The 23,089-nt window shown below is 39.6% G+C and overlaps 4 protein-coding genes across 7 annotated transcripts; 2 read left to right on the forward strand and 2 right to left on the reverse strand.

Moving 5' to 3' along the window:
- Nucleotides 1–562: 562 nt before the first annotated feature.
- Nucleotides 563–2,999, reverse strand: LOC119084335 (probable nucleoporin Nup54). 2 transcript variants are annotated; one of them, XM_037194265.1, is made up of 8 exons: nt 2,838–2,995; nt 2,647–2,770; nt 2,516–2,592; nt 2,270–2,452; nt 1,324–2,207; nt 1,091–1,258; nt 819–1,026; nt 563–755 (listed from the first exon to the last, which is right to left on the reverse strand). In XM_037194265.1, exons 1-8 carry the CDS (start codon nt 2,890–2,892, stop codon nt 628–630), a joined length of 1,827 nt encoding a protein of 608 aa, XP_037050160.1. In that variant the 5' UTR covers nt 2,893–2,995; the 3' UTR covers nt 563–627. The 2 variants fall into 2 exon arrangements, with proteins under 2 accessions (XP_037050160.1, XP_037050159.1); XM_037194264.1 differs by having other exon boundaries at nt 2,516–2,770; nt 2,838–2,999.
- Nucleotides 3,000–3,279: 280 nt separating this feature from the next.
- Nucleotides 3,280–10,166, forward strand: LOC119084336 (zinc finger protein 62 homolog). 2 transcript variants are annotated; one of them, XM_037194266.1, is made up of 7 exons: nt 3,280–3,481; nt 3,543–3,743; nt 4,198–4,365; nt 4,424–4,519; nt 6,552–6,617; nt 8,604–8,699; nt 8,760–10,166. In XM_037194266.1, exons 1-7 carry the CDS (start codon nt 3,347–3,349, stop codon nt 10,041–10,043), a joined length of 2,046 nt encoding a protein of 681 aa, XP_037050161.1. In that variant the 5' UTR covers nt 3,280–3,346; the 3' UTR covers nt 10,044–10,166. The 2 variants fall into 2 exon arrangements, with proteins under 2 accessions (XP_037050161.1, XP_037050162.1); XM_037194267.1 differs by lacking the exon at nt 6,552–6,617.
- A 3,151-nt stretch (nt 10,167–13,317) lies between these two features.
- On the forward strand, nt 13,318–15,617 carry LOC119084337. Of its 2 annotated transcripts, none has more exons than XM_037194268.1 (2): nt 13,318–13,561; nt 14,309–15,617. In XM_037194268.1, exons 1-2 carry the CDS (start codon nt 13,493–13,495, stop codon nt 15,527–15,529), a joined length of 1,290 nt encoding a protein of 429 aa, XP_037050163.1. In that variant the 5' UTR covers nt 13,318–13,492; the 3' UTR covers nt 15,530–15,617. The 2 variants fall into 2 exon arrangements, with proteins under 2 accessions (XP_037050163.1, XP_037050164.1); XM_037194269.1 differs by having other exon boundaries at nt 13,319–13,552.
- Nucleotides 15,618–17,328: 1,711 nt separating this feature from the next.
- Nucleotides 17,329–21,058, reverse strand: LOC119084338. The gene is made up of 5 exons (XM_037194271.1): nt 20,964–21,058; nt 18,985–19,141; nt 18,515–18,585; nt 18,242–18,365; nt 17,329–18,163 (listed from the first exon to the last, which is right to left on the reverse strand). Exons 2-5 carry the CDS (start codon nt 19,064–19,066, stop codon nt 17,361–17,363), a joined length of 1,080 nt encoding a protein of 359 aa, XP_037050166.1. The 5' UTR covers nt 19,067–19,141; nt 20,964–21,058; the 3' UTR covers nt 17,329–17,360.
- Between the last annotated feature and the right edge of the window lie 2,031 nt (nt 21,059–23,089).

Here is a 23,089-nt window from a genome sequence, read left to right on the forward strand (position 1 = left end):
ATACCTTTCCCATCAATCACAAAGAAAATTTCATCGAAAATATTATAAGCGTCTCCAATCTAACACGGTATACACATCCCAACATGTGTACGAATGTACCTCATGTTGTATAGTACTCATACACAACACACACTCATAGTTCGACCGACTGATTACAACCAATTCATTTTGCTTAAAATTCACCAAACATTACCATGTGCACTCTAAGTACGTACAAACAAAGACATTCGTATATTCGGTTCATTCACCGGGAAATGAAGATTGGGTTCACAGACGACATGTCTGACACCTGTTCGCCCTCAATTTGAACTTGTTACGCAAATGGGCAGGTTTTCATCTGATTCCGGTGTACCCACTAAAAAAGTACAAATTAATGACCAAACATTGACAAACATCCAGAGATATGATTACTGATCCGCATCGGCTGAGGATAGTGTGGTAGTTTGAGAAAACGATTCTTTAACTTGCAGAAATGATATTTTGGGTGACAATTTTGTTTGTCAGGGCACATCGGAGGACAAAAGAGACCTTCGCACATTCTCAAATGAAACAAAAACACGTCGTGTGTGTGGAACAGTTTGGCGAGAATTTTTTTGCTGCTTTCTGTTCATTTATTCTAAGCTAATGTTACACCATTTGATTCATTCCGTCCGTGATTATTTTCAGCGATTTCATGTCCTTGTTCACGGTCTCTATCACGAAAGCCATGGCCTTTTGCTGCATCGTCAAAAATGTTTTCATCTCCTCGGACGAGTCTAAGTGGGTGGAAAATGCAATTGAGAATGTTGTCCGGGACAATTGAACCAAATTTTCGTTACCTTTATCGAGAGTGTAACCATTTCCGACCGCATGATGCCACTGATTCCGTTGCATTCTCATTTGGGACAACAGTTCGCTTAAGCGTCCTTTAAATTGCGTCGGTGCCGATACCAGCACTTGCATATTCTCCAATTTACTTCGCAGAATCTCCTCTTCCGGTGTCATACCGACACCCACTTTGCGAGTAATTTCCTGCTTGACAATGATCTGAAATTTCGTTAGAATCGGATTTGAAACTGGTTCGGTTTGATTGCGATGCAACTTTATATACCTTCAATATGCGGTGACTTAAGTCCGCCAATTTCCTGCGATGCTCCATCATTTTAGCCGTTGTGCTGGCGTGCCGTTGCTTCAATTCTTCAATGTCTTTTGTCAATTTCGACATGTACTGGTTGTGTATGTCAGTTTCGGCTTCTTGGCACTTGATTCGCCAATTGAGCTGTTTGAACGAAAATTCGAAAATAAATTAGTTTCACGGGCTCGTGTCACCGAATAATACCTCACCTCACTAAAGCCAACAATCGGCACTGGAATGAATTTTTTGGGATCGGGATTGTCCTGTTTGGCCTGTTTCCACATGCGCGGGTCGATGCCCTTCGGCGGATTGTCCAAATATTCTTTTAACAGATCTTCGTCGGGCAAAACCATAGCAATGACCTGTTCAACACCCATACCGGTCACTTGATTCTTAGTCATCGGTTGGTTCAAGAAGCTGCAGAGTTCAGTGGCCAAAATTTTCTTTGTTTCGTTGGATGTCTGCGACTTCTCCTCCACGAAAATCACCAACTGTGACTTATTGTCGGAAAGTGGCACAATACTGTCCACATTTACGATAAGTGTTGGCTTATTGCCCAGCACCTGGTTCAATTGATTCACTATCTGTGGCTGATTGTCCTTCACCTGATTCACTGGTTTGTTAAACACTAGCGACACTTGTCCCATTTTATTGTCTTTGCCTGGCATTTTACTGTAGCCCATTGCTTTGAAGCGACACAAATAATTTTGCGGAGTAATTTCGATCGGAGCCGCACTTTGATTGTAGAAAGCTTTCCCCGTTCCGTACATTGCCTGTAAGTAATTCCATTTTGCTATCACCGTGTCACGTTCGTCGCCGAAAATTGATACGTTGAAAATGGACTGAGCGAAACATTCGTCTGGATTCAATTGCTGTGGAAGCTGCTGTTGTTGTTGCTGTTGGGGCTGACCAAATGTTGAACCGAATGCAGGCGTACCAGTAGCTGGTTTTCCAAATGCTCCAAATCCTCCGGATAATCCAGATGTTGTAGCTGTATTTCCGAATCCACCGAATAATGGCGCTGCTGACGAGGTTGTGTTCATTCCACCAAACCCACCCGCTCCGAATGAGTTAAATGTAGGTGCTGACGAAGCTGAAGAAAATTAGGCAGATAATGAGATTGAGTTGTCAGAACCGAAAAGTTCCGAAAATTACCTGGTGTCGCGCCAAATCCGGTAAATCCACTGCCGAATGCAGAAGCTTGAGTTCCTGGTGCTCCGAATCCAGTGGATGATGTCGTTTGTGTTCCAAAGCCAAATTGTGGAGCTGAAGTTGAAGAGGTGTTCGTACCGAATCCAGTAGCTCCGAATGCAGGAGCAGCCGATGCTTGACCGAAACCTTGAGGACGAAATTGTTTGTCGTTGAAATGAAATGAAAAATGAAAACCAACATTCTTCTTACCAGTAGATGCTCCGAAGGCTGGAGTCGATTGAATTCCACCGAATGCAGGAGCTGCTGTGCTTACCCCGAACGCAGGATTCGCTGCGTTAGCACCGAAAGCAGGTGTTGTTGTGTTTGCACCGAACGCCGCAGTTGATGCATTAGCACCAAACGCCGCTGTTGATGTATTGGCACCGAATGCTGGAGTTGCTGGATTTGCACCGAACGCAGGAGTCGTTGTGTTCCCACCAAATGAAAAATTTCCGAATCCAGTTGCTGAAATGGAAAATTTCGTTCGATTAAATTCCATGCGCTGCGGGACGGTTTTACGACAAAGTATTACGTTTTGCAGGTGTACTGCTAGCCAGGCCAGTATTTCCAAAATTAAAGGATGCCATGTCTTCAACGCAGAAAATACAAAACTTCAACTACTTAACCTACAACAATCGACGATCTTCTAACGTTTCAGTTGACATACAGCGTGTACATACACACGAAAACAGTGTGACATACACACACATCCGTAAACGCTAAAATGTAGACAGAAAGCAGTGCGTCGATGCATGTTGAAAGTAAAATTTGAATGTCTAAATCTGATATCTAGAGACTTGATGCTTAACACAAAAAATGAGTTATTACATGGCGGGCAGTGGATTTCAGAACGATAAACATTGAAACTATTGCTAATCAGTATTTGAAATCATCTCAGCACTGGCGCAATGTCACTGACAGTCCATACGTCACATCACAGCACACACAATGAAAAAGTGTTTGTTATGACATTCAAACTGTCAACGTAAATACTCTGGTACGGGGAGTAGAGAGGGTAGAGAGTGAAGCATCGCAAAAATAATGGATGTGAAATGGAGACTACCCAAAGAAATAAAACAAGAGGAGCCAGTCGAATACTACCTCATATCGTCGATATCGGACGAACAACTGAATGTGGCCTTAGATACGTACACACCGCAGGTTGATCAACTGAAGGTAACCTTCTTTTTGAATTGTCACGTTCGATCTAATTTCACATTCAAAATTGAAAAATTAGGAAAATTTTCCAGTTCAAGTGAAACAGGAATGCGTTGAACATATCTTCGAACCAGCTATTTATGGTGATAATGATGGAGCTGACTCAGTCGATCCATTGGAATATGTGAACATAGAGTCACACAATGGAGGCAATGAGACAAGTGACTACGAACCCGATTCGGAATATGATGATAAAGATGGCGAAAATGATACAGACGAGGTGGGTGAATGTTATTGTTGTGGCAGTCTCGACTGTTTCTCTGAGTAATGTAAAGGCGCTCTAAGTTTTAATTGGTCGCAATAGTTCAAACGCCTCTGTCACTGTTAATGCTCGGAACTGGGACTGGAACCCGAACCTGCACTAAGATTTCGACCCGAGTCTGAATTGGTTTGGGTTGAACTCGAAATCGAAATTTTAAGCTTCAAGTCAAGTTCGTGCCGACTTCAGGCTTGGGTTAAAATCCGGTTCGGGTCAACTTGAATTAAAACAGGTCCCGATCCGAGGCTTAAACAGAGTACATTACTTCTGCTTTACTCGTGAAAAATTCTGTAAAATTTTGAAATTTATTTTGCTTCAAAGTCGAGTAATTTGAGAGAAGTCGCTTGATACGTTGTCAAAAACACCCATTTAATCGCACCAATATTTCTCACGACATCTCCTTATCACTTCACAGGACTATGAAATTGGCAGCAAAAAGAAGAGACCGTCGAAAACTTTGCAAAAAAATGAGAATCTGAAACGCACAGACATTTCGATAGTTGAATACAAGGAAATCTCATCGAAAGGACCACCATACGCTTGCAATGTTTGCTCGCTAACGTTTCCAATTGTGAAAAGTTTGGTAAGAAGGACATTTTTGTTTCGTTAATTTCGCTGAATAATGTTATGTCGTTCATCAGATAGCACACCGAAGCATCCACAAGGGAAAGAAATTTCAATGCGATTTATGCAAACACGTGTTTAAGAGCAAATCGCACATTTACGAACACATGAAGGTAAGAATTTGAATGGTGACGGTGTTGTCGAGCGGGGGAGCGAATATTTTCGCAATCGAAATTCGAATTTAAAGGAATGAGAAGCTAAAGATGAACGGGTAGCGAGAGCTATATAAAACAGAGGCCTGTAATCTTGAAAACGAATTTCCATACAGCCGTGAATTGTCACGAATTTTTTCGATTTGGCGATTTTAATTGGCAATTCATCATTTTTGGTGGCTTCGTTAAATCACCAAGAAAAATCGCCAGAATGTGAAGACACAGTGAAATACGACCTTTTTTCGCACGCAGTGAAATAAGAATTTTTCTCGTTTATCTAATGCTAAAATATCGCGACTTCGTCGCTCATTTTCGACCCATAAAAAAAATGTTGCTAAAGGACTTTTTTTTAGTGAGTTACGAAAAATACTACTTCGCTCTTCTAGAGCCTTCAACAAAGACTGAATTTTTATAAAGAAAAATCTAGCATTGGCCAGAATTCGAACCCCTGACACCAAAAGTTTTTTTTTGCGCAAAGCAGTGACTGTATAGTCACAAATTCTTTTCACACTTTAGCGATGTTTCTTGGTGAATAAACAAACCAACCAAAAATGATGAATTGCCAAGAAAAATCGTCAGAGTGTGAAAAAACACCAAAGTGAAATAATACCTCTAGGATTGCTTAAAAAAGACTGTCGTACACTAAAAAAACGGATAAAACGACTTACATTGTGTCTATTCTGCTACATTTCCTTACAATCGAACAAAACGACTTTCCTTCACCGTTTGTAAGAGGAGACCTTCCGTAGGATTGAATATAAGGCCTTTGCGTTAATTGTCGTAAAAGGATAGATTCTATGGAATCGAACAAAATTATCATTTTCAAATACCTCGGTGTTCGAAGTTTCGTTCTTAGATCGTTCTTGCACAACACTCGTACGTGTTTTTTGTTGGTATCTGCAGTTTTGTGGTACCTGACCACATGTCCCGCATGTGACTGCATGGCTAGAGATTAAGTGGAATTAAGGTGTACTTTCATTTTGCTAATGATTCACTAGACTTTGATGAGATTTTGGCAAAAAAAAATCTTTAGAACTTTTGAGGAATTATGACATTGCATTTCACTGTCTCTCGGATCGAAACAGTAGCAGAAACCATGTCGCTAATTAAAATTATCATTTTTGATTGCTCATTTAAAAAAAAAATCGACAGAATGTGAAGAAACGCCAGGAAAAATCGCCAGTGTGTGAATGAAGGCCAAGGAAAATCGGTATTTTTGGCAATTCTTCACTGGAATAATTTCAATGATTTTTGAGATTCACGAAAACCGTGAAAATTCCCGAAGAATCATGAAAATACTGTCTCTACAGGCTCTGACGTAGAAGAACGTTGGATAACTAAAATCACTGCGACAAATCAAAAGTAGGGAAGATCATGGACAAGACTGTTTTAAAACAGTGAAATTTTGGAAAAATGTTTCACTTTTGCATCAAGGATTCTGCTCGGTTCTTTTGCAGAAAAGGAACAAAATTTTGACTCTGACTGTAGTCATCCAGGTCATCCATCGAGACATCGACAGTCATTGAATTAATCACAAACGCAACAAAAGTTCACTTTATAACTGCAGGAATGATTAGGCTGTTATTCTGTTTCACTATTGCAAGAATTCGTTTCAGCTCAATGGGGCCAAGCAAAGGAATTCGTTTCGCTTACCGTCAAAGATCGAATGCCAATTCTTCAATCACATCACTGACTGGAATAATCGTCTAACTTGTTCATCATTTGTTAGTTTCATGAACTTCTTCATTCGACGGATTTATTTACTCAAAGTTTATCCAGACTACAGACCCCTTTCAGCGTGTGCTAAATTCTTCAGCTTCTGTCTTGATTTCCTTAGTTCGCTTCAACAATTTCTATTTTGGTATGAATCGGCTGATCTAGTTAGTCCCTAGTCTGTTTAGTATTGAGAACAGAATGCACGGCACATTGTCTATGTGATTGACACTGTCGACTGTCTGGACATCGAACTGATTTGTCTTCTGCTTTATTTTAGTGTCACCAAGAACCACAACACTGCTGTCCAGTTTGCCTCAAGACATTTGCACTGAAAAAGAGCTTTGTAAGTTGTGTCGGCCTCATTGGACCTTACTGTAACTGTATGGATTATTAAAATGCTTAGGGATCGAATTGTATCCTCCTACCTTAATACTGCCAAAGTAAGCGTTTTCGTAAGCAAAGGCTGTCCTCAAGGGGGTATTCTACCGCCTTTACTATACTGTTTGGTTAAAGACAGCTTACTATCTTTACTTAATAATGCTGGCTTTTACTCTCAAAGCTTTGCCGATGACCTCGCAATTCTCCTAGTAGGAATCTGCATCTCGACCCTGTCAAACTTGATGCAATCAGCACTAAAACTAGTTGAATCCTGGTGTCATAGTAGGGAGCAATCAGCGAACCCAGATAAAACGAGACTGATATTATTCACTCGTAAAAGGAAGGTTACAGGACTCAAAAAACCCAAATTTTTTGGCAAGGAAATCGATTTTTCCGAATTTGTAAAATTTTTGGGCGTCATATTAGACTCAAAACTATACTGGATCATCCATTCAGAATACGTCATTAAAAAAGCGGTAGCATCCCTATGGCAATGTCGCAGATTATTTGGCAATGACTGGGGGATTAGCCCCAAAGTACTCCATTGGATTTACACAGCCATAGTAAGACCAAGACTATGTTATGGAGCAGTAGTCTGGTGGCCCAGATGCGAAGTGAAATCTGTTCAAACCCAACTGAGTAAATTACAAAGATTAGCATTAATTGGAATCACTTCCGCCATGAAAACTACCCCAACAGCAGCACTCGAAGCACTATTGAACATAGAACCGCTACATATTCACATCAAGTCTCTTGCCAAGTCGTCCCTTTTAAGGTTCAAACAGTCTGAACTCTTGATCAATGATGCCAATTTCGGGCACACTAAGTTGTGGTCAGCCATGTCCCAACAAATACCTGAAGTCAATATGCCCTGCGACTTAATCATCCCAACTTACAGATTCGAAAAATCATTTAAAGTAAATATACCGGATCGTAGTTTCTGGGATACCCCGAATGCAATTGCACACAATCACTTCTCGTGGTTCACTGATGGATCAAAAAAGGACGATCTAACCGGGTCGGGAATATTTTGCCCTAGCATAGCTAAAGAAATATCCGTGTCACTAGGAAATTTTTTAACAGTATTCACTACAGAAATTACTGGAATCATGGAATGCTGCAGAGAAATAATTAATAACCACGAAGCTAATGTCTCACCCATAAATATTTGCTCAGACAGTCAAGGTGCAATTAAAGCGATTAGCGGCTTTAAATTTTCATCTTCAATAGTCCTTGAATGTCGCGATACTCTAGAAGAACTATCTGGAAAACACCAAGTGTCACTTATTTGGGTTCCAGGGCACACGAATGTCGCTGGTAACGAAAAAGCAGATGAACTAGCAAGATTAGCTTCTAGTACACCTTTCATAGGACCTGAGCCAGCAATGGCCTTATCATTCTCAACACTTAATCGGCTCATTCTGAACAGTAAAACCAAAGAATTCAATAATTATTGGAATACCCTAGACTTTGCCAGACAGGCAAAAATATCGATCAGAATAAACAACAAAAATTCGAAATACTGCCTGTCACTCGATCGGAATAACCTCAGAAGACTTGCCGGCATACTTACAGGTCACAATTCTCTAAAGAAACATCTCCACACAATTGGGGTGGCAGACGATCCACACTGCGAAAAGTGTGGTGAAATCGAAAGCACAGAACACTTTCTTTGCGAATGCCCAGCATACATTATGGCTCGATCACAGTATCTAGGTTCATACGTAACCAAGTACACCTCGATATGGAGTATCGCTCCATCAAACATCCTCAAATTTCTAAACAAGACTAAAAGAATATAAACGACCGTGGGTACGCACAACAGGCCCATCTGAGGCTTAGGTGCAGGCGTAAAAGCCACCCACTTATTCTATCTATCTATCTGTGTCGGCCTCATATTGCCGTTCGGAAGTGGGATTTGTTCAGTAAAAAAATTTGCTCAATTTTCCAGATTCGTCATCAGATGATTCACGAAGAAAAACAGTTCGAGTGCGACATCTGCAAAAAACGGTTTCGTCAAAAGGGCCACGTATACGAACATATGAAGGTGAAGGTCCAAACCGTATTCCGGTCCCTGTCGACTAATTCCTCTGTTTTCCACTTTCAGACACATCGTGAACGAGTCAAACATTTCCATTGCGAAATTTGTGTCATGTCCTACTACGAACAGCGAACGTTAAACCGTCACATGAAATTTGCCCACTCCAATTTGCAACGCAAGCGTTTCCGTTGTCCGAACACACTGTGTGATAAGTCGTATTCCAGTGCACCGTCGTTCCGGATGCACGCCTGTGTGGATGGTCGACGTCCTCAAGATATGCTCAACACGAGCTGTTCGCAGTGCAATAAGCGATTTTTCAACAAATTCGAACTGAACCGACACGTAAAACGAACGCACGTCACGAAACCGGACAATTTCCGGTGCAATGATTGTGGACGAGGATTCTTGTACCGTTACTGGGATTCGTATATTCTACATGTGGCGCAAAAATGTGCCAAGCTCATCATATACGAGTGTGACTATTGTGCGAGACTGTTGCCGAGCAAAGCGAAATTGATGGAGCATTTCGCTGGAGTGCATGGCATCGACAATACCACAAAAAAACTTGACTGTCCGAAGTGTACAAAATTTTTCTTCACCAAAAACAGCTTGAACTACCACATGAAGAAGCTTCACATCGACCTGAAGTGTACCTACTGCAATCTGACATTGAAGTCCAAGAGCGGTCGCAATTTGCATCAGAAGCACTGCATACCGAAGAAAACGTTCGAAAAATATTCCCAAAACAACGGCACGGTTGCCGGCGATCCGAATGGGGGATCGTCACATGCATGTGAAATTTGCAAATGTTCGTTCATCAGTAAAGCTAATCTGCTGGAGCATCAGACGGAGGTTCATGTCGAAAAGAACTTCGCGATCCAAGACGATAATATGTCGATACCTCAGCACTCGTGTTCGACGTGCAATTTAACATTCGCCACCGCGTTGACTCTGGCCAAGCACCGGAAACGAATGCACAAGAATCGAAAGCACTTCAAATGTCCCACATGCAACGTTACATTCGGCGAAAAATTGTACCAGCAACACTTCCGACGTAGCAAATGCAAGAAGAAGGAGTTGCCACGATATCAGTGCACGGTGTGTGCGAGAATTTTCACCAGAAATACGAATTTGAAGAAACACTTCCGGAAAATCCATTTGAACGAGAGAAGCGGTACGCATTTCATTTGTGATATTTGCGGGCGATCGTTTTCATCGAAACGGTCCATGCTGAACCATTTTGTGCGCGGCGATCATCGGAACAGTCTACAGTGTGAATTTTGTGCGACGACGTTCAAACACCTATCGGCTTGCTGGAAGCATTCGGTTTACTGTAAATCGAAGCCATAGAGAACAAAAGAGCTCATGCTATGAGACACGGACAAAGATTGTTATTTTGTGTCATTTCTGAAATGTTTTCCGTTTAAAAATTTAGTTTTTTCATTAAAGTTAAAACCAAAACAAATTTCGGTCTTTTTCCATCATCAACGCAAATAACGCAAGACAGAATACGGTATCCAGGTGGAAGCCATTGGTTTGGAATTTTCATACAACTTTCTTCAGTCGGAGATAATTGTCTATCAAAAACCTTCGTGCAGATGAGTTTCTCCAGCTCGTACGATTGTGTCATCCTGTGAGATTCAAGGTTTCAAGATTTGATTTTTTTGAATTGATTCTAGTTGAAGTATCGAAAGTTGTGGAGCTTTTTTTTGGTCAATATTACCGGTCAAATTACCGTTTGAGTGTCCGTTCTAACTCGAGAAGTAACTGCCTTTTTTATGATCATCAATTCATCACATTTTATGTAAGAACTTTTTGTGACTGTTATTTTGTATGGGTTTACGTTCGCTGATATCGAAAACGGAGACATTTTGGAGCCATACGTGGCTCATTTTTTTTATCAAATCTTTTCTGCGTAGATATTCGAGTAGATGATTTGACTATCGAATTTACACTTTAAAGGTACATTCATCGTGTCACTACCAGAGCCTAATATTTGGGAATTGTTTTTGAGTATTTTAGGAAATTTTAGGGAATTTAAGGAATTTTTGGGAATTTCGGAAAAACCGAGAATTAAATCCCAAATATTAGGCTCTGGCTGTAACATCGATTGGACCGAATGTCGCTACTTACTAAAATTAACGATGTACAAACGACCAGTTCTGATGATGTAAGAAGTGGAACGAAAGCGACAGCAAAATATACACGACGAGCGAGAAATAGTTGTTACCGTATCTGTTGAGGATGGTATATTATAGAAAAGTGGCTCAAATAAACCGTCCACAACAGATGCGTATACAACTTTTCATGCTGAATTGAAAGACGAATCTAACGTGCTATCACTCATTAAAATCGCTTGTTCCCCTATCAACATCACCTGAAGTTTTGGCGATATGCCAATTTTAGAGAATTTTTGGGAGTATTGAGAATTAGTTCCCAAATATTAGACTCTCGTCTCTATGTTTTTAACTAGCAATACCTCGGAGTGGATGAATTTCAATACTCAATAAGACCCTATTTGCCCGAGAGCTCTAGAAATCTTTTAAAAAAAATATTTGTGGCTTCTAGGACCAATACCTATCCAGTAGGGCGTATCGAATTTTGCAAATTTTAAGGACATAAAGGCGATAGCCTGTGTGCGGAAAACGTAGATCATCGAAAACTGTGTCCGGGCATGTGGTTGATGAATCCGATGGAGCCATGGAAGAAGTCCCCCCGGGCGGCTTTAAGTTTCCGATGGTCATAATTCGGAAAGTTGAGAGTATTTTTGAAAACAATGTTCTAGCGGGATGTAGAGCTTTGAAAACTCTACAAATCTACCGAAGAAACCTATGGTCCAAAAGGTGCCATTGCCAAGATTGCCTAACATCGAAAATGTGACCTTTTGGTTTTTGACTTATATTTCCTGAGAGACAAATGATTTTTTTTAGCCTGTGGTATGAGGTGGTAGAGGAGGTCGAGCACTTCCAGTACACTAGGCATGTCCCGATCCATTATACACTTGAAATCACTTTTTTAACCTTTTTAATTGGAATTTTTAAGAGTGGCCACGTCGCCCACGAAGCAAGTGCAGACACTGCAACCGGTGCTGTTGAGTCGAGGACACCTTGGCCAGTAAGTATGCATAATACTCCACGACAGTAGCTGAACTTTTTCACAAAATATCTGTGATTTCGATGTGGCACACTTTGTACTACAAAATCTGAATAAATTGAATTTATGAGAAAAACGAGAAATAATCGATTTAATTAGTTATTTCACCCACTCAATAGTAGTAAGAAGTCGATTTCGTTGCAAATACACAGATTATACATATTTTTCGATATATTTACGAAAAATTGAAGTTCGTAGTATAGTTTTTCAATTCATGTACCACATCGAAATAACAAATATTTTGTGAAAGAGTTCAGCTACTGTCATGGAATATTATGCATACTTACTGGCCAAGGTGTCTTCGACTCACCAGTACCGGTTGCAGTGTCTGCACTTCGTGGGCGACGTGGCCACTCTTAAAAATTCCATTCACAAATGTTATAAAAGTGATTTCAAGAGTATATCCGATCGGGAAATGCCTAGTGTACTGGTAGTGCTCGACCTCCTCTACTATCTCATACCACAGGCTAAACAAAATCATTTGTCTCTCAGGAAATATAAGTCAAAAACCAAAAGGTCACATTTTCGATGTTAGGCAATCTTGGCAGTGACACCTTTTGGACCATCGGTTTCTTCGGTAGTTTTGTAGAGTTTTCAAAGCTCTACATTCCGCTAGAACATTGTTTTCAAAAATACTATCAACTTTCCGAATTATGACCTTCGGAAACTTAAAGTCGCCCGGGGGGACTTCTTCCATGGCTCCATTGGATCCATCAACTACATGCCCGGACACAGTTTTCGATGATATACGTTTTCCGCACACAGGCTATCGCAGTCCTTAAAATTTGCAAAATTCGATACGCCCTACTATCCAGGCACACATAAAAACGTTCACTGGAAAAAGCGTCCGGCATGTAATTTTTACGAAAGAATCCCTTTCAGCCATTTGCTTGCAAAGTACATCATTGGATAAATGACAGTTCAAATATGTTTCAGACTGTGACGGATTAAAGATTCAAAGTATGGCTCGGATCGGTTTGGCATGTTTCAATTCAGCTTAACTCGACTCGGATTTTCCACCCAAACCCGAAGTTGATCTGAACCTGAAATTTTCAACCCGAAGCCGTCATAAACCTGAAACCTTCAAGTCGGATCAGGTCGGGTTTAAACCCGAAACTAAAAATTCCAAGAACTAACGCAGATTCAGTTCGGATTCGGTTTGAGTCCGGAATCCAAAATTTCAGGTTCGGGTAGAAATCAGGTTCTGGTTCATGTCAGATCGAGGCCAAGCCGTTCCGAGTACTAATTCCACGATTCTTTATATTGTATTATTCATTCGTTGATATGCATCTCATATCAACATCAAAAGGTGTTCGCCGATCTTTAATTTTTAAATGAGTCTTACCATACAAACAAATTGTAAACCGACATTGCAATATGAATCTAAGACTGATAATAGCCAACACAGTTCCGTATATCTAAAATTTTACCGAAATTAAACGTACGAAAACAAAAACACGATGTATCGTTTTTCGTTTATACACCACACCGTCACAACACGGACAAACATTTATTTGACTCCGAACGATAGGTCGTGAGTCGTGATGTTGTGGTACGAAAACGTTGCCTGTTAGTAATTAGAATTCATTTGTTTAGTGTGCAGCAGATTTCTACGATTTTTACTGTGACCACCAGTGCTAACAATTATGGGTGAAACAACATCCACACCGATTAAAACCGTTGCACATGGACATTGTTCATTTAATGTACGGGAAGTTACAATAAAATTTTGTTTTTACAGTTACAGCATACGTGACATTCCTAAATCCATTCTGTATGATTCACTCTATTCGTTCGGCTGATGTGTAAGAGTCAGCTGTTCGAAGAATCGGTGACTATTCGAAAAACTTCAACGCGCAGAATCTAAAATGCGTTATGAATTGGATTCTGTAAGACCTCTGCTAGTGAAAGGTTTGTTCGTCTACTGGTATGTACAGTACAGAGTCGGATACATAGACTATGTTTGACTTGAAGAGTCGATTAGTTTCATAAGAAAAATTATTAAATTGGAGGGCATTCCATCTATGATTGGTATTGTGTTGTTTTGATGGAGTAGCGACGATACCACAGCAGAATTTATCGGTTCATTGGGCCCAGTTTGATGTGTGTTCTAGAGAAATGAGAGCATAATCTGGGAGATCATAGAAAACCATTTTGGGAAGTGTGACAGGGTTTCATAGACTCTTTCGAAACTTGGTTAGGGAACCCTAGTGTCTACTGGCCATTTAGCTTTTGATACGATTTTCACAAATCATGCAGCAGAGGAAAGTAGTAATGCTCACTATATAAGACTCCTATACCTTTTATTCTTAGGGTCCCTTCCTGCCTGTGTAATTCCCAGAGAAATGATAACAAGTGGCGTTGCTTTCGCCCGACAGGTGGAGGCGACATCCTTTTTCATCATATCTTTGGTAATTTCTGGTCTATCAAAGCAGCAAATTTGAATAAAGTTTACATTACAGAACGCATGGACGATACCATTGGCCGGAAATGCGTTCATCACCGCATGCGATCCTAATCACACCGAAGTAATAACCGATTATGGTCTGGGCAATTGGATGTCACCGGAAACTGTTACGAATATCTATTTTCATGTGTCCGAAAGCTGTGAAGCACAACTGGCTCTACGACTGAAAGTGCCGTTCGGAACGAGCACCATCAAAGTTACCCTAAAGTGTGCGGACAACGTGACCCATCACGAAGTAATTTTAAAAGATCTTACGGGATCTGAGTACCATACCGTAACAATCGGAAACTATCCACTGTGTAAAGTGGGGTACATGAAACTGGAACTGAAAGGTGTTCACACGACTGGCGGTTTCTTTGCCGACGTTTCGGATTTGATGATTCAATGTCTGCATGAGATTCGGTGCGTTGCAGATGATTTTTATTTTGGACGGAGAGGACCATCCATTCATTTGAAGTATCAGCTGCCTTGCAATAAAAATATTTCCTATTTTTACAATGAAATCATTGTACCGCAAGGAGAGGATGCAATTGGTGCCTATTTTTGTGCAGCCGGTTTCGATGGAGGATATTTCGGTATACAAGTGAATAGCACGACGGAAAGGAGAATACTGTTTTCGATCTGGTCACCGTACAATACAGACAATCCTGCGTGTATCCCTGACGAGTACAAAGTGCGTCTGAGCAGAAAAGGCGACAATGTCTATGTGGGTGAATTCGGCAATGAAGGATCGGGCGGGCAATCCTTTCTGAGATACAACTGGAAACCGGAAACCAAATACAAATTTCTTGTCAATGCCACACCATCGCCCAGTGACAGGCACACACAGTTTACCGCTTGGTTCTGGTCACCGGACCAACATCACTGGATGTTGATTGCAAGCTTTGTGCGACCGATGGACTGTTTATTTCTGCGAAATTTGTACTCCTTCTCGGAGAATTTCCTACCCGAAACGGGTCACATCTGTCGAATGGCTCGTTTCGGTAATCAATGGATTCGGGATTGTCATCAGAATTGGCATGAGATCACAGCAGCTCAGCTCACGGGTGATGCTACATCTGAACGGAATCGACAAGATTTTGCCGGCGGTGTTGTTGAGTCGGATTTTTACTTGAAAAATTGCGGATTTTTTAATGCAACGGTAGAACTGAATCAAAACTTCGAACGATGCAGCAATAACACCGAGCCGTTTATTGATTTTCATACGCTACCGTGATCTCTTCGTTTCTCGTCGTGCGTACGCATTCTTATTATGTTTTTAGCATTTTGATAGCAAAATAAAAATTAATTTCAAATTCAATCTATCGAATTGTTTCACTTTACATCTTCTGGGATTTCCTTAGCTGTATTGCCCACATCAGCTTAGCGAGCAACGGAAAAATTCCACTAAAAGTTCACATCTTAGAAATTGCACAAATGTGATTACGCAAGCCCGTACGAAGTACCTTTCAAGTTAAACAGAAATTGTGGAAACTCACTCAAGGCCCTGAAGAAGCGACACGGCAGTCCACGGACCCAAAATCACTCTTTTTAACAACATTCTATTCGATAAAAAAAAATACTTAGGGCCGAGTAGCCTTCCATTTCTGGTCTGAGACTAGGCTAATTATACCTAGACTGGTATTTCGTACGATAAAATGTGTCCCCAACATCAGTTTCTACACATTTCGTACGATTTTAAATTCCTAAAAATAGGACCTGACAAGTTCTATTTACGCATGATTTACGCAAATCATTGCTAACAAAACCGGACTATGGAAGGAAATTTGAACAATGGAATTCTTAGAAATTTTCAGGGGCACCGTTTTATGTTGTCGCGTGGTGTTGGTCGAAATTTTTGCACAAGTCGAAATACTTATACTTCTATGGGTGGCGTCCTATCCTTAGCGACTGTTCCATCCTCCATCGTACTTTGTGAATGGCACCTTACTTACAAACTTTTGCATGACGTCATTCGGATACAAATTCGAGTGGAAATTAAGTGTTGGGACACCACTAGAACAAATTCCGTACGAAAAGATGGAATTTTTGGAACATTGGAATTACCACATCGAAGAAATTTCTCTCTCCACATACTGTCTTCCAACCTCTGGGTTCAGTTGCAGTGCTATGATACCATGATTCGGTAATCGTCGCTGACCCTTTTCCAAGACATTTGCAAGAATTCTGTAGCGAATGAACTGTTTATCCCGTTACAGACGGCAAGCATCTGACCAGTATTATTATCGGGTCTAGTCTATTACTTCCATCGATCAAGTTATTTTTAATCGGTTGATTTCAAATCTTGTACTTCAATTGTTTTGACATTCGTTTTACTATATAACGGACCATATTATCCAGAGCTTGTCATTATTTTTGTCGTCGTTATCGATAACAGTTGATAAGTAACAGGTTTTAATGCCTTAAACTCCTTTCTGTGGGTATCGGCCCCATCTGTCATGATTAAATCGCAAGGGTTCTTAGAGTAAATGTCAGAACTTTACGCGACCTCGTTGCGCTCAAACATACTGAAGGTATCGCAAATCCTCAGGGAATAGCATGAAATACGGCCTTCAAGTTTCGGGAGAATGTAAGATTTATTATGTTTCAACCGTGCGTTTAAGATAACAATGTTGTTGGAACTGCGTTCTTTATTCACCCGAAAGTAGTGGTCCGTGTGTTCTTGCGTTACCTTTATCTAGTAATCATGTAAAAACTTTTATTTAGGTAGTCACTGACGAGTGGCTGATATCGATAATGACGCCAATAATAAGCTCTGGAGGAAAAGAATCGGTATCGGTTCAACTTGGTTAACAATACTTAGAGCAAAAGAAGTAATAGATCCAAAAATAGGTAGAGTTATAGAATTCCCAAGATTGATTTGTTACTTACGCAGCAATGCACTTTTTCGTTAAATAAAGACAAAAAAATTCTCAATGTATTGACGAGTCGTGATATTGCTCAGCCTCGACAAATTTAGTCGTAATGTTGCCCGAGCCTTATGCAACAACAACAGTAAAACCCAGCACACACAGCTCTTATCACATGACAACCTTCTTTCGCTTTAATCAATCATCATCCGGACAAATCTTTCGAGCAACTGGCTCTACTAACGAAATTAACTTGTCACACTCATCAGTTGTGAAAACATAGTCATTCTGTCCCGCACCGATAACAAGAAGTTCATCTTCGTCCGCCGACGGAGTGACTCCAACCGAATATGTACGTATTCCCAAATCGGTGGCTGTCTTCACAGCTGCAGCAGTCAATGCTGCATTTGTGGATTCGCCATCAGTTACAACCACAACATTCTTTGCAATATTGTTCCTTGGTGAAGATTTAAATTGCTCGATTGCCTGTTCGATTGCAATATGAGTGGCAGTGCTGCCTTTAAGATACGGAGCATCCCTAATAGCTGTAGAGATCTGTGCAGGTGTAAGCGTATTGCCTAACTCAATGACAGACGTAGCTGTGTCAGAATAAATCAGAAAGGCAATGCGATTTGCGTCATTGTTCGTAAATTCTGCCACCAATTCCGCAACGAAATTCTTTGCCTTTTTGTAGTTGTGTGATCCAATACTGGCCGACGAGTCCAGTACTATGACCAAGTCCATGTCCAAGCACAAAACTGGAATCGGTGATGAATAGGGTACCTCGCAAATGAACCGATGCAATTGACTGTTAGAAACGGTGCGCCACGGTGCCACATTATGATTCGTATGTGCAATGAGAACACGATGAAGAGCAGACGGATTCGATACCGGATGATTGGTGTCCCACGGTGCCCATGATGGTAAAATCGAATTATCTGATGCCCATCTCCAGACGTTCGAGTTTCTGTCATACATGCCGGCCGTCCAGTACGTACTTCCTGAGTGGAAAAAATATTTTTAGTAAATTTTCAGAATCTGGACGTCTCATCACATCAGATCAGTGATTCCAATCATACCGACATCATATACTTCAATAATGGATTTGAGGTAGTTCCATTCCTCCACTGTATTTACAGATACTGTGCTAGAATTGGTACCAAATAAGGTTTTGCAAGATTGCTGTGCACTCGGCCATTGCAGCTGTAATCGAAGGAAATTTTACTTCAAACACACGGCAGGGTAATGTATAGGATTAGCATGGAAAGAGGAATGCTTTTCAGGAGGAAGAACTTAATATAAGACTGGGTGATACCGGAATAGGCGAATGCATAACCATTCGTCTCAATTACCTTATTCGAGCTGATGTAATAATTTTCCTCATCAGTTCTTGACGTTCGAAAGGATCCAATATGGGAGAAGCCTATCAATAAGAAAATTATTCGTTAAAGGTATGCACACCTCTGGTGTCTTAAATCTACAGGTATATTCATTTGGGGAGCTGTTTGTAGCACTTGTCTTCATTGCGGGCTATAAACGCTCGTACTGTAGCATTTTCTAAACAAATTGCAGCAAAAAAATCTGTTTTTGGCTGATAGCTAACACATTTGTGGCCTTTAAAAATTGGAAAAACGCCTGAATGTAGGCTTTTCAGCTAAGCATCGATTGCTCTTACCGCGAGAGGTATCACGAAAAAAATTACTCTCAGTGTAAACACCCTAGAACAAAATCTACTGAAAGTCTGCTCTTTTCGGATCGTTTGACCTAGAAAGCCTATCGAAGACCAATTCAATTACGACTTGCTTACGTTGATTAAGATTACCTTTAGGTACAACTCTAGCCGACACTAGACATGTAGTTAACAGTATTTGCAGTATGGAAAATAATGTGAATGTTCCAATCATTGCAATTCGTCAATTTATCTGTTTTTGTTCAATGAAGACAGGCTCTCTCTTGTCTTTATTGGCAACTTTCCAGTTCTGCAATGTACATTAAAAATTCAAATCAAATTCAAAGCTAGATCTAAAAATTAGGGTGGACTGCTAGGAATTTCGCGCCACGTCACTCACAATAATTGACAAAAGGAAAATGTCACTTTGTGGGTTATTGTGAATGACGCGGCGCGAAATTACTCAACACCTTAGGGTGACCTATAAATGGAATGGAAATAAGAGGTTGTATGAACAAGAAGACCCCATTAAACACAGCACAGAACTGCTTCCTCAGGAGACACACGCTTGTACATTGAAGACGTTCCGATTTCGTCCTTCAAAATAAGTAGGATGTTTTGTGGAATAGCCTACATTACGGAGTTTTTTCAGCACTGTACGGCGGACAGTCTGTACGCACTTCGCTGAAATCTTTTTACAAAGATCCATTTTTGAAAAATGTCAGACGACACTAACCACTACGAGTAGTAGTGACGACACTAACAGTTTGAACAGCTCTGTCGGCTTTTTCTCAGAAATGGTCAAAGCCACAAATAAGTCTATTTTTAATTGAAAGCTAATTAGTTTGTGGTGGCTATAGGTTTGTTCCAAGTAACTGTAAACACGAACTTTGACAACCCGAACAACGAAAATTTCATCCATAGAAACGTCGCTTACGTGATATTTCATACAAATCGAGCAACGTCGCCTACGCGATTTACGCAGAGATATTATTGAGGTTATGGTTCTATGGATGAAATTTGACAATTCATATGACCTTGGAACAAACCTATTGTCGTCTAATATTTTCCTTTCTTTTTTTGTACAAAAATATCCCTAAAAACACCCTACTCTAGACTCTAATTTTATCTATGCCTCTTAACAAAAGCGTCCTAAGTTTTCGAAAATTTCTTGTTTCTACTGAGTTTTCCATAAAATTATCCGTTCAGGCCTTATCCCTCATTAGGTCATGGTTAGCAGATTTTATCCGAAGATAAAGTTGAAATTTTTAAGTCCATGTAATTGTTTGGATATTTTGAAAATATTTTTAGTGCCTACTTCATCTATTGATCCCACTTTTCTGATAAACCAACGCACTGTCTAGCACCGAAGCTAACTTTGACGTCCGACAGCTTAGGTGCTTGACAGTGCTTTGGATAAACCCATGGTCGCATTGCCGTTCCACCTTCCTAACAGATATTTGAAGGAGGAAGAACATATACATGCGACTCTTGAAGCACCTATTATATTAAGTTGTACGTTTGCTGAAATAGTTTTTTGTTGTCCTGCGGCCAGAAATTGCGTCATTACTGTCTTGCCCAAAACCAGTTTTAGAGGGTTCTGGCCACTAGCAGATAGTAATATTTAGGAATTAATATCCAAAAATTGCATTAAATGCTCAGAAACGTTTAAAAACTATGAACAAGCAAAAAAAAATGCGAATTTTTGGGAGTTATCCCGAATATTAGGCTCTGAAGACAACAAAGTAACGTGCTATCCTGCTGGGAAATTTTTTGTTGAGGCATTCGGCTCGAAATACCCCTCGCACCACTCAACAAAAAATGTCGCAGCAAGACAGTAATGTACTAAAAAGGACAGGGTACGATTGGTTTTACCTATTTCATGAGAATAGTAGAAACGATCCAAATGAATGGACGAATAAAAGAGTTCAGAAAGTAATAGCTATTACAACTAGGTATTGCGATAAGAAAAATGAACCAGAGGTGTAATTTCGTCTTGGGTTTATCCCACCCAATATAACAAAATCATTAATGGACAATATTCATATTGATACGTCGTCACGTCACTTAAAAATGTGCCGAAAATATATAAACAATTTCGATAAGATCTTTCGAGTAATGTTAATAGTAACCTATATTTTGAAGATGCCGATAATGTCAATGGTGATGTCGTGTATTGCGTAACCTCGTGCGTAACTGAACAATTTTACTGGAATACTGTTTCTAATGCACAATAACTACTTATATATGGAATGAAAAGTGTAAAATTTCAACAAACGCAAACAACTAACCAAACGAAATCGCTTTTCGCTGATTATATACAACACTAAAAAGCTTTATTATCATCTGCGTTCATCAGACAATAAAGTCGGTATATCTATATTGCGTACAATATTACCAATGGATAAACATTGATAATATCTCCGATTGACTGTAATTTTCTAATTTTGTTGTTGCAGGCTAATTTAGTAATTCAAATAGTAATTCGGGTGTATTGGACGTGCGTAACGGTTCGACGTTCGAATGCCTTCATCTTCAAAAAAAACAACGCACTTCACCAACAGCATGAGAATTCCTCTAATTAGGGTACTGAAAGTTGACAGTGTGTCATATAACTGCAAAACACTGTAAAAAACAAATTAGTACCTACTCTATCTGGCAGTTGTCGACTATGATCAATTTTGATTGAAGTGCGTTGCCTCTGTACTAAAAGAAGTTCTTAAAGAACAGTTTCTAAAATTGAAAAGGAGTCCAGACGAAGGCCTAAATGCGCTTGCTCACCATAAATATTTTTGTTAGTTTTTTTTTGTTACACCGTCTAAGTTGCAAGGAGAACGAAAGAAAAATTAGATATCGTTACGTCGGTACGTCGCTATGTGTAGCTTGTGGTAGAGCTACATCGATTAATCGAAGTAAGAATCAACGTCTATCTATGTCGATTACAGAATCAAATCATTGAATTTAAATCCATTCAAGGTCGCCACAAATAGATTGCAAGTCGTCAAACCATTTCAGAAATCAGTCTTGAATGATGAAGATCTAGCGCGTGTGTAAAAACAACAACAATCAAATCGGTGCATATCATTTCAATCAGCAAACCTTTCAGTAGTCCACTTCATTGATTTAACCCAATATCAATTTCAGGCTCTGAAAATAGAAAACAAACAAACGATGACATTGAACCAGATATTGATTAATCGCAAATTAATTTGAAATTTCCTGCATTTTCCAAGAAATGATAAGTGAAAGTTAATCTCTTTGCGACCACAAATAAAAATTGAAAATTTAATTGCTTGAGCGACGACGTCGGCAACTAAGAGATTTGATAATTTATCACATCATTGATAAAGAAAAAAAAAATATTGCGAATAATCAGGAAGATTCTCAAGGTCAGTCCTCCTATTGCTGATGTTTTTAGCCGAAACGTCTTTATATGTAACGAAATGTGTACGTGAGAAAAAAAAACGATCTTTATCATCAAATCAACTTAGCTTTGAGTGTGAAAACCGTATAAGCGGACACACGTCTTAAAAAGTTACATATTGGTAATATCTAATGGGCGATAATGATAATGATTATCGATAATTATCAATTATCAGTTATCGATAATTATCGACTTTTTTTATCGAAAATTATCAAAAAATATCGATAATCGATAATTATTGATATTTTGATAATTATCAAGATATCGATAATTCGATATATCGATATTTAGGTCCGAAAATCCGATATTTATCGATATATTCCGATATATCGGTATATTATTATGAATTTTCAGATAAATATCGATATTTTGATAATTATCGAATTTCGATATTTTGATAATTCTCGATAATTATTAATTATTAAATTATCGATAACGATATGATTAATCGATTATCGATAATTTTTTTTTCGATTGATATTATCGATAATTGTGAACGCCTCCCATCCCTACTAATGGATAGTCTCGATGAAAATAATGAGCATAGTATCTTATATCGTATAGAATATGTTCAAACAAATAAAGCCCAAGATTTCTGAACTCGACTTTTAAAACTCAAGAAAACGCGAACATAGTCTCTATTTAAGATTAATTTTGATGGCAGCAATTGAGAAATCTTTTACTTCATTTGTTTAAACATATAAGTTCTAAAAGGTAAAAAAGGCATTGTGCGACAGTGATTTTCATCTAGGGATTTACACCTCAAAAAAACTTCGAGAATCGAGAAAAAAAGAAAAACTTTGGGAGGGTAGAGCTCTGGGCCTTTTCTATATA

This window comes from Bradysia coprophila, unplaced genomic scaffold (genome assembly GCF_014529535.1).
Source record: "Bradysia coprophila strain Holo2 unplaced genomic scaffold, BU_Bcop_v1 contig_732, whole genome shotgun sequence".
Classification (NCBI taxonomy): domain Eukaryota; kingdom Metazoa; phylum Arthropoda; class Insecta; order Diptera; family Sciaridae; genus Bradysia; species Bradysia coprophila.

What these genes read in the sequence shown, in the direction of transcription:
- LOC119084336 (XM_037194266.1), top strand. Translation starts at nt 3,347, where the DNA reads ATGGATGTGAAATGGAGACTACCCAAAGAAATAAAACAAGAGGAGCCA. An exon ending in CGCAGGTTGATCAACTGAAG is followed by an intron (nt 3,482 to 3,542) that starts GTAACCTTCTTT and finishes TTGAAAAATTAG; the next exon opens with GAAAATTTTCCAGTTCAAGT. An exon ending in TTCCAATTGTGAAAAGTTTG is followed by an intron (nt 4,366 to 4,423) that starts GTAAGAAGGACA and finishes GTCGTTCATCAG; the next exon opens with ATAGCACACCGAAGCATCCA.
- LOC119084335 (XM_037194264.1), bottom strand. Translation starts at nt 2,892, where the DNA reads ATGGCATCCTTTAATTTTGGAAATACTGGCCTGGCTAGCAGTACACCT. An exon ending in TAAGTCACCGCATATTGAAG is followed by an intron (nt 1,027 to 1,090) that starts GTATATAAAGTT and finishes ACGAAATTTCAG; the next exon opens with ATCATTGTCAAGCAGGAAAT. An exon ending in TGGTTACACTCTCGATAAAG is followed by an intron (nt 756 to 818) that starts GTAACGAAAATT and finishes CCACCCACTTAG; the next exon opens with ACTCGTCCGAGGAGATGAAA.
- LOC119084337 (XM_037194268.1), top strand. Translation starts at nt 13,493, where the DNA reads ATGGGTGAAACAACATCCACACCGATTAAAACCGTTGCACATGGACAT. An exon ending in GTTCATTTAATGTACGGGAA is followed by an intron (nt 13,562 to 14,308) that starts GTTACAATAAAA and finishes TTTACATTACAG; the next exon opens with AACGCATGGACGATACCATT.
- LOC119084338 (XM_037194271.1), bottom strand. Translation starts at nt 19,066, where the DNA reads ATGATTGGAACATTCACATTATTTTCCATACTGCAAATACTGTTAACT. An exon ending in ATTACATCAGCTCGAATAAG is followed by an intron (nt 18,366 to 18,514) that starts GTAATTGAGACG and finishes CTTCGATTACAG; the next exon opens with CTGCAATGGCCGAGTGCACA. An exon ending in TATTGAAGTATATGATGTCG is followed by an intron (nt 18,164 to 18,241) that starts GTATGATTGGAA and finishes TTTTCCACTCAG; the next exon opens with GAAGTACGTACTGGACGGCC.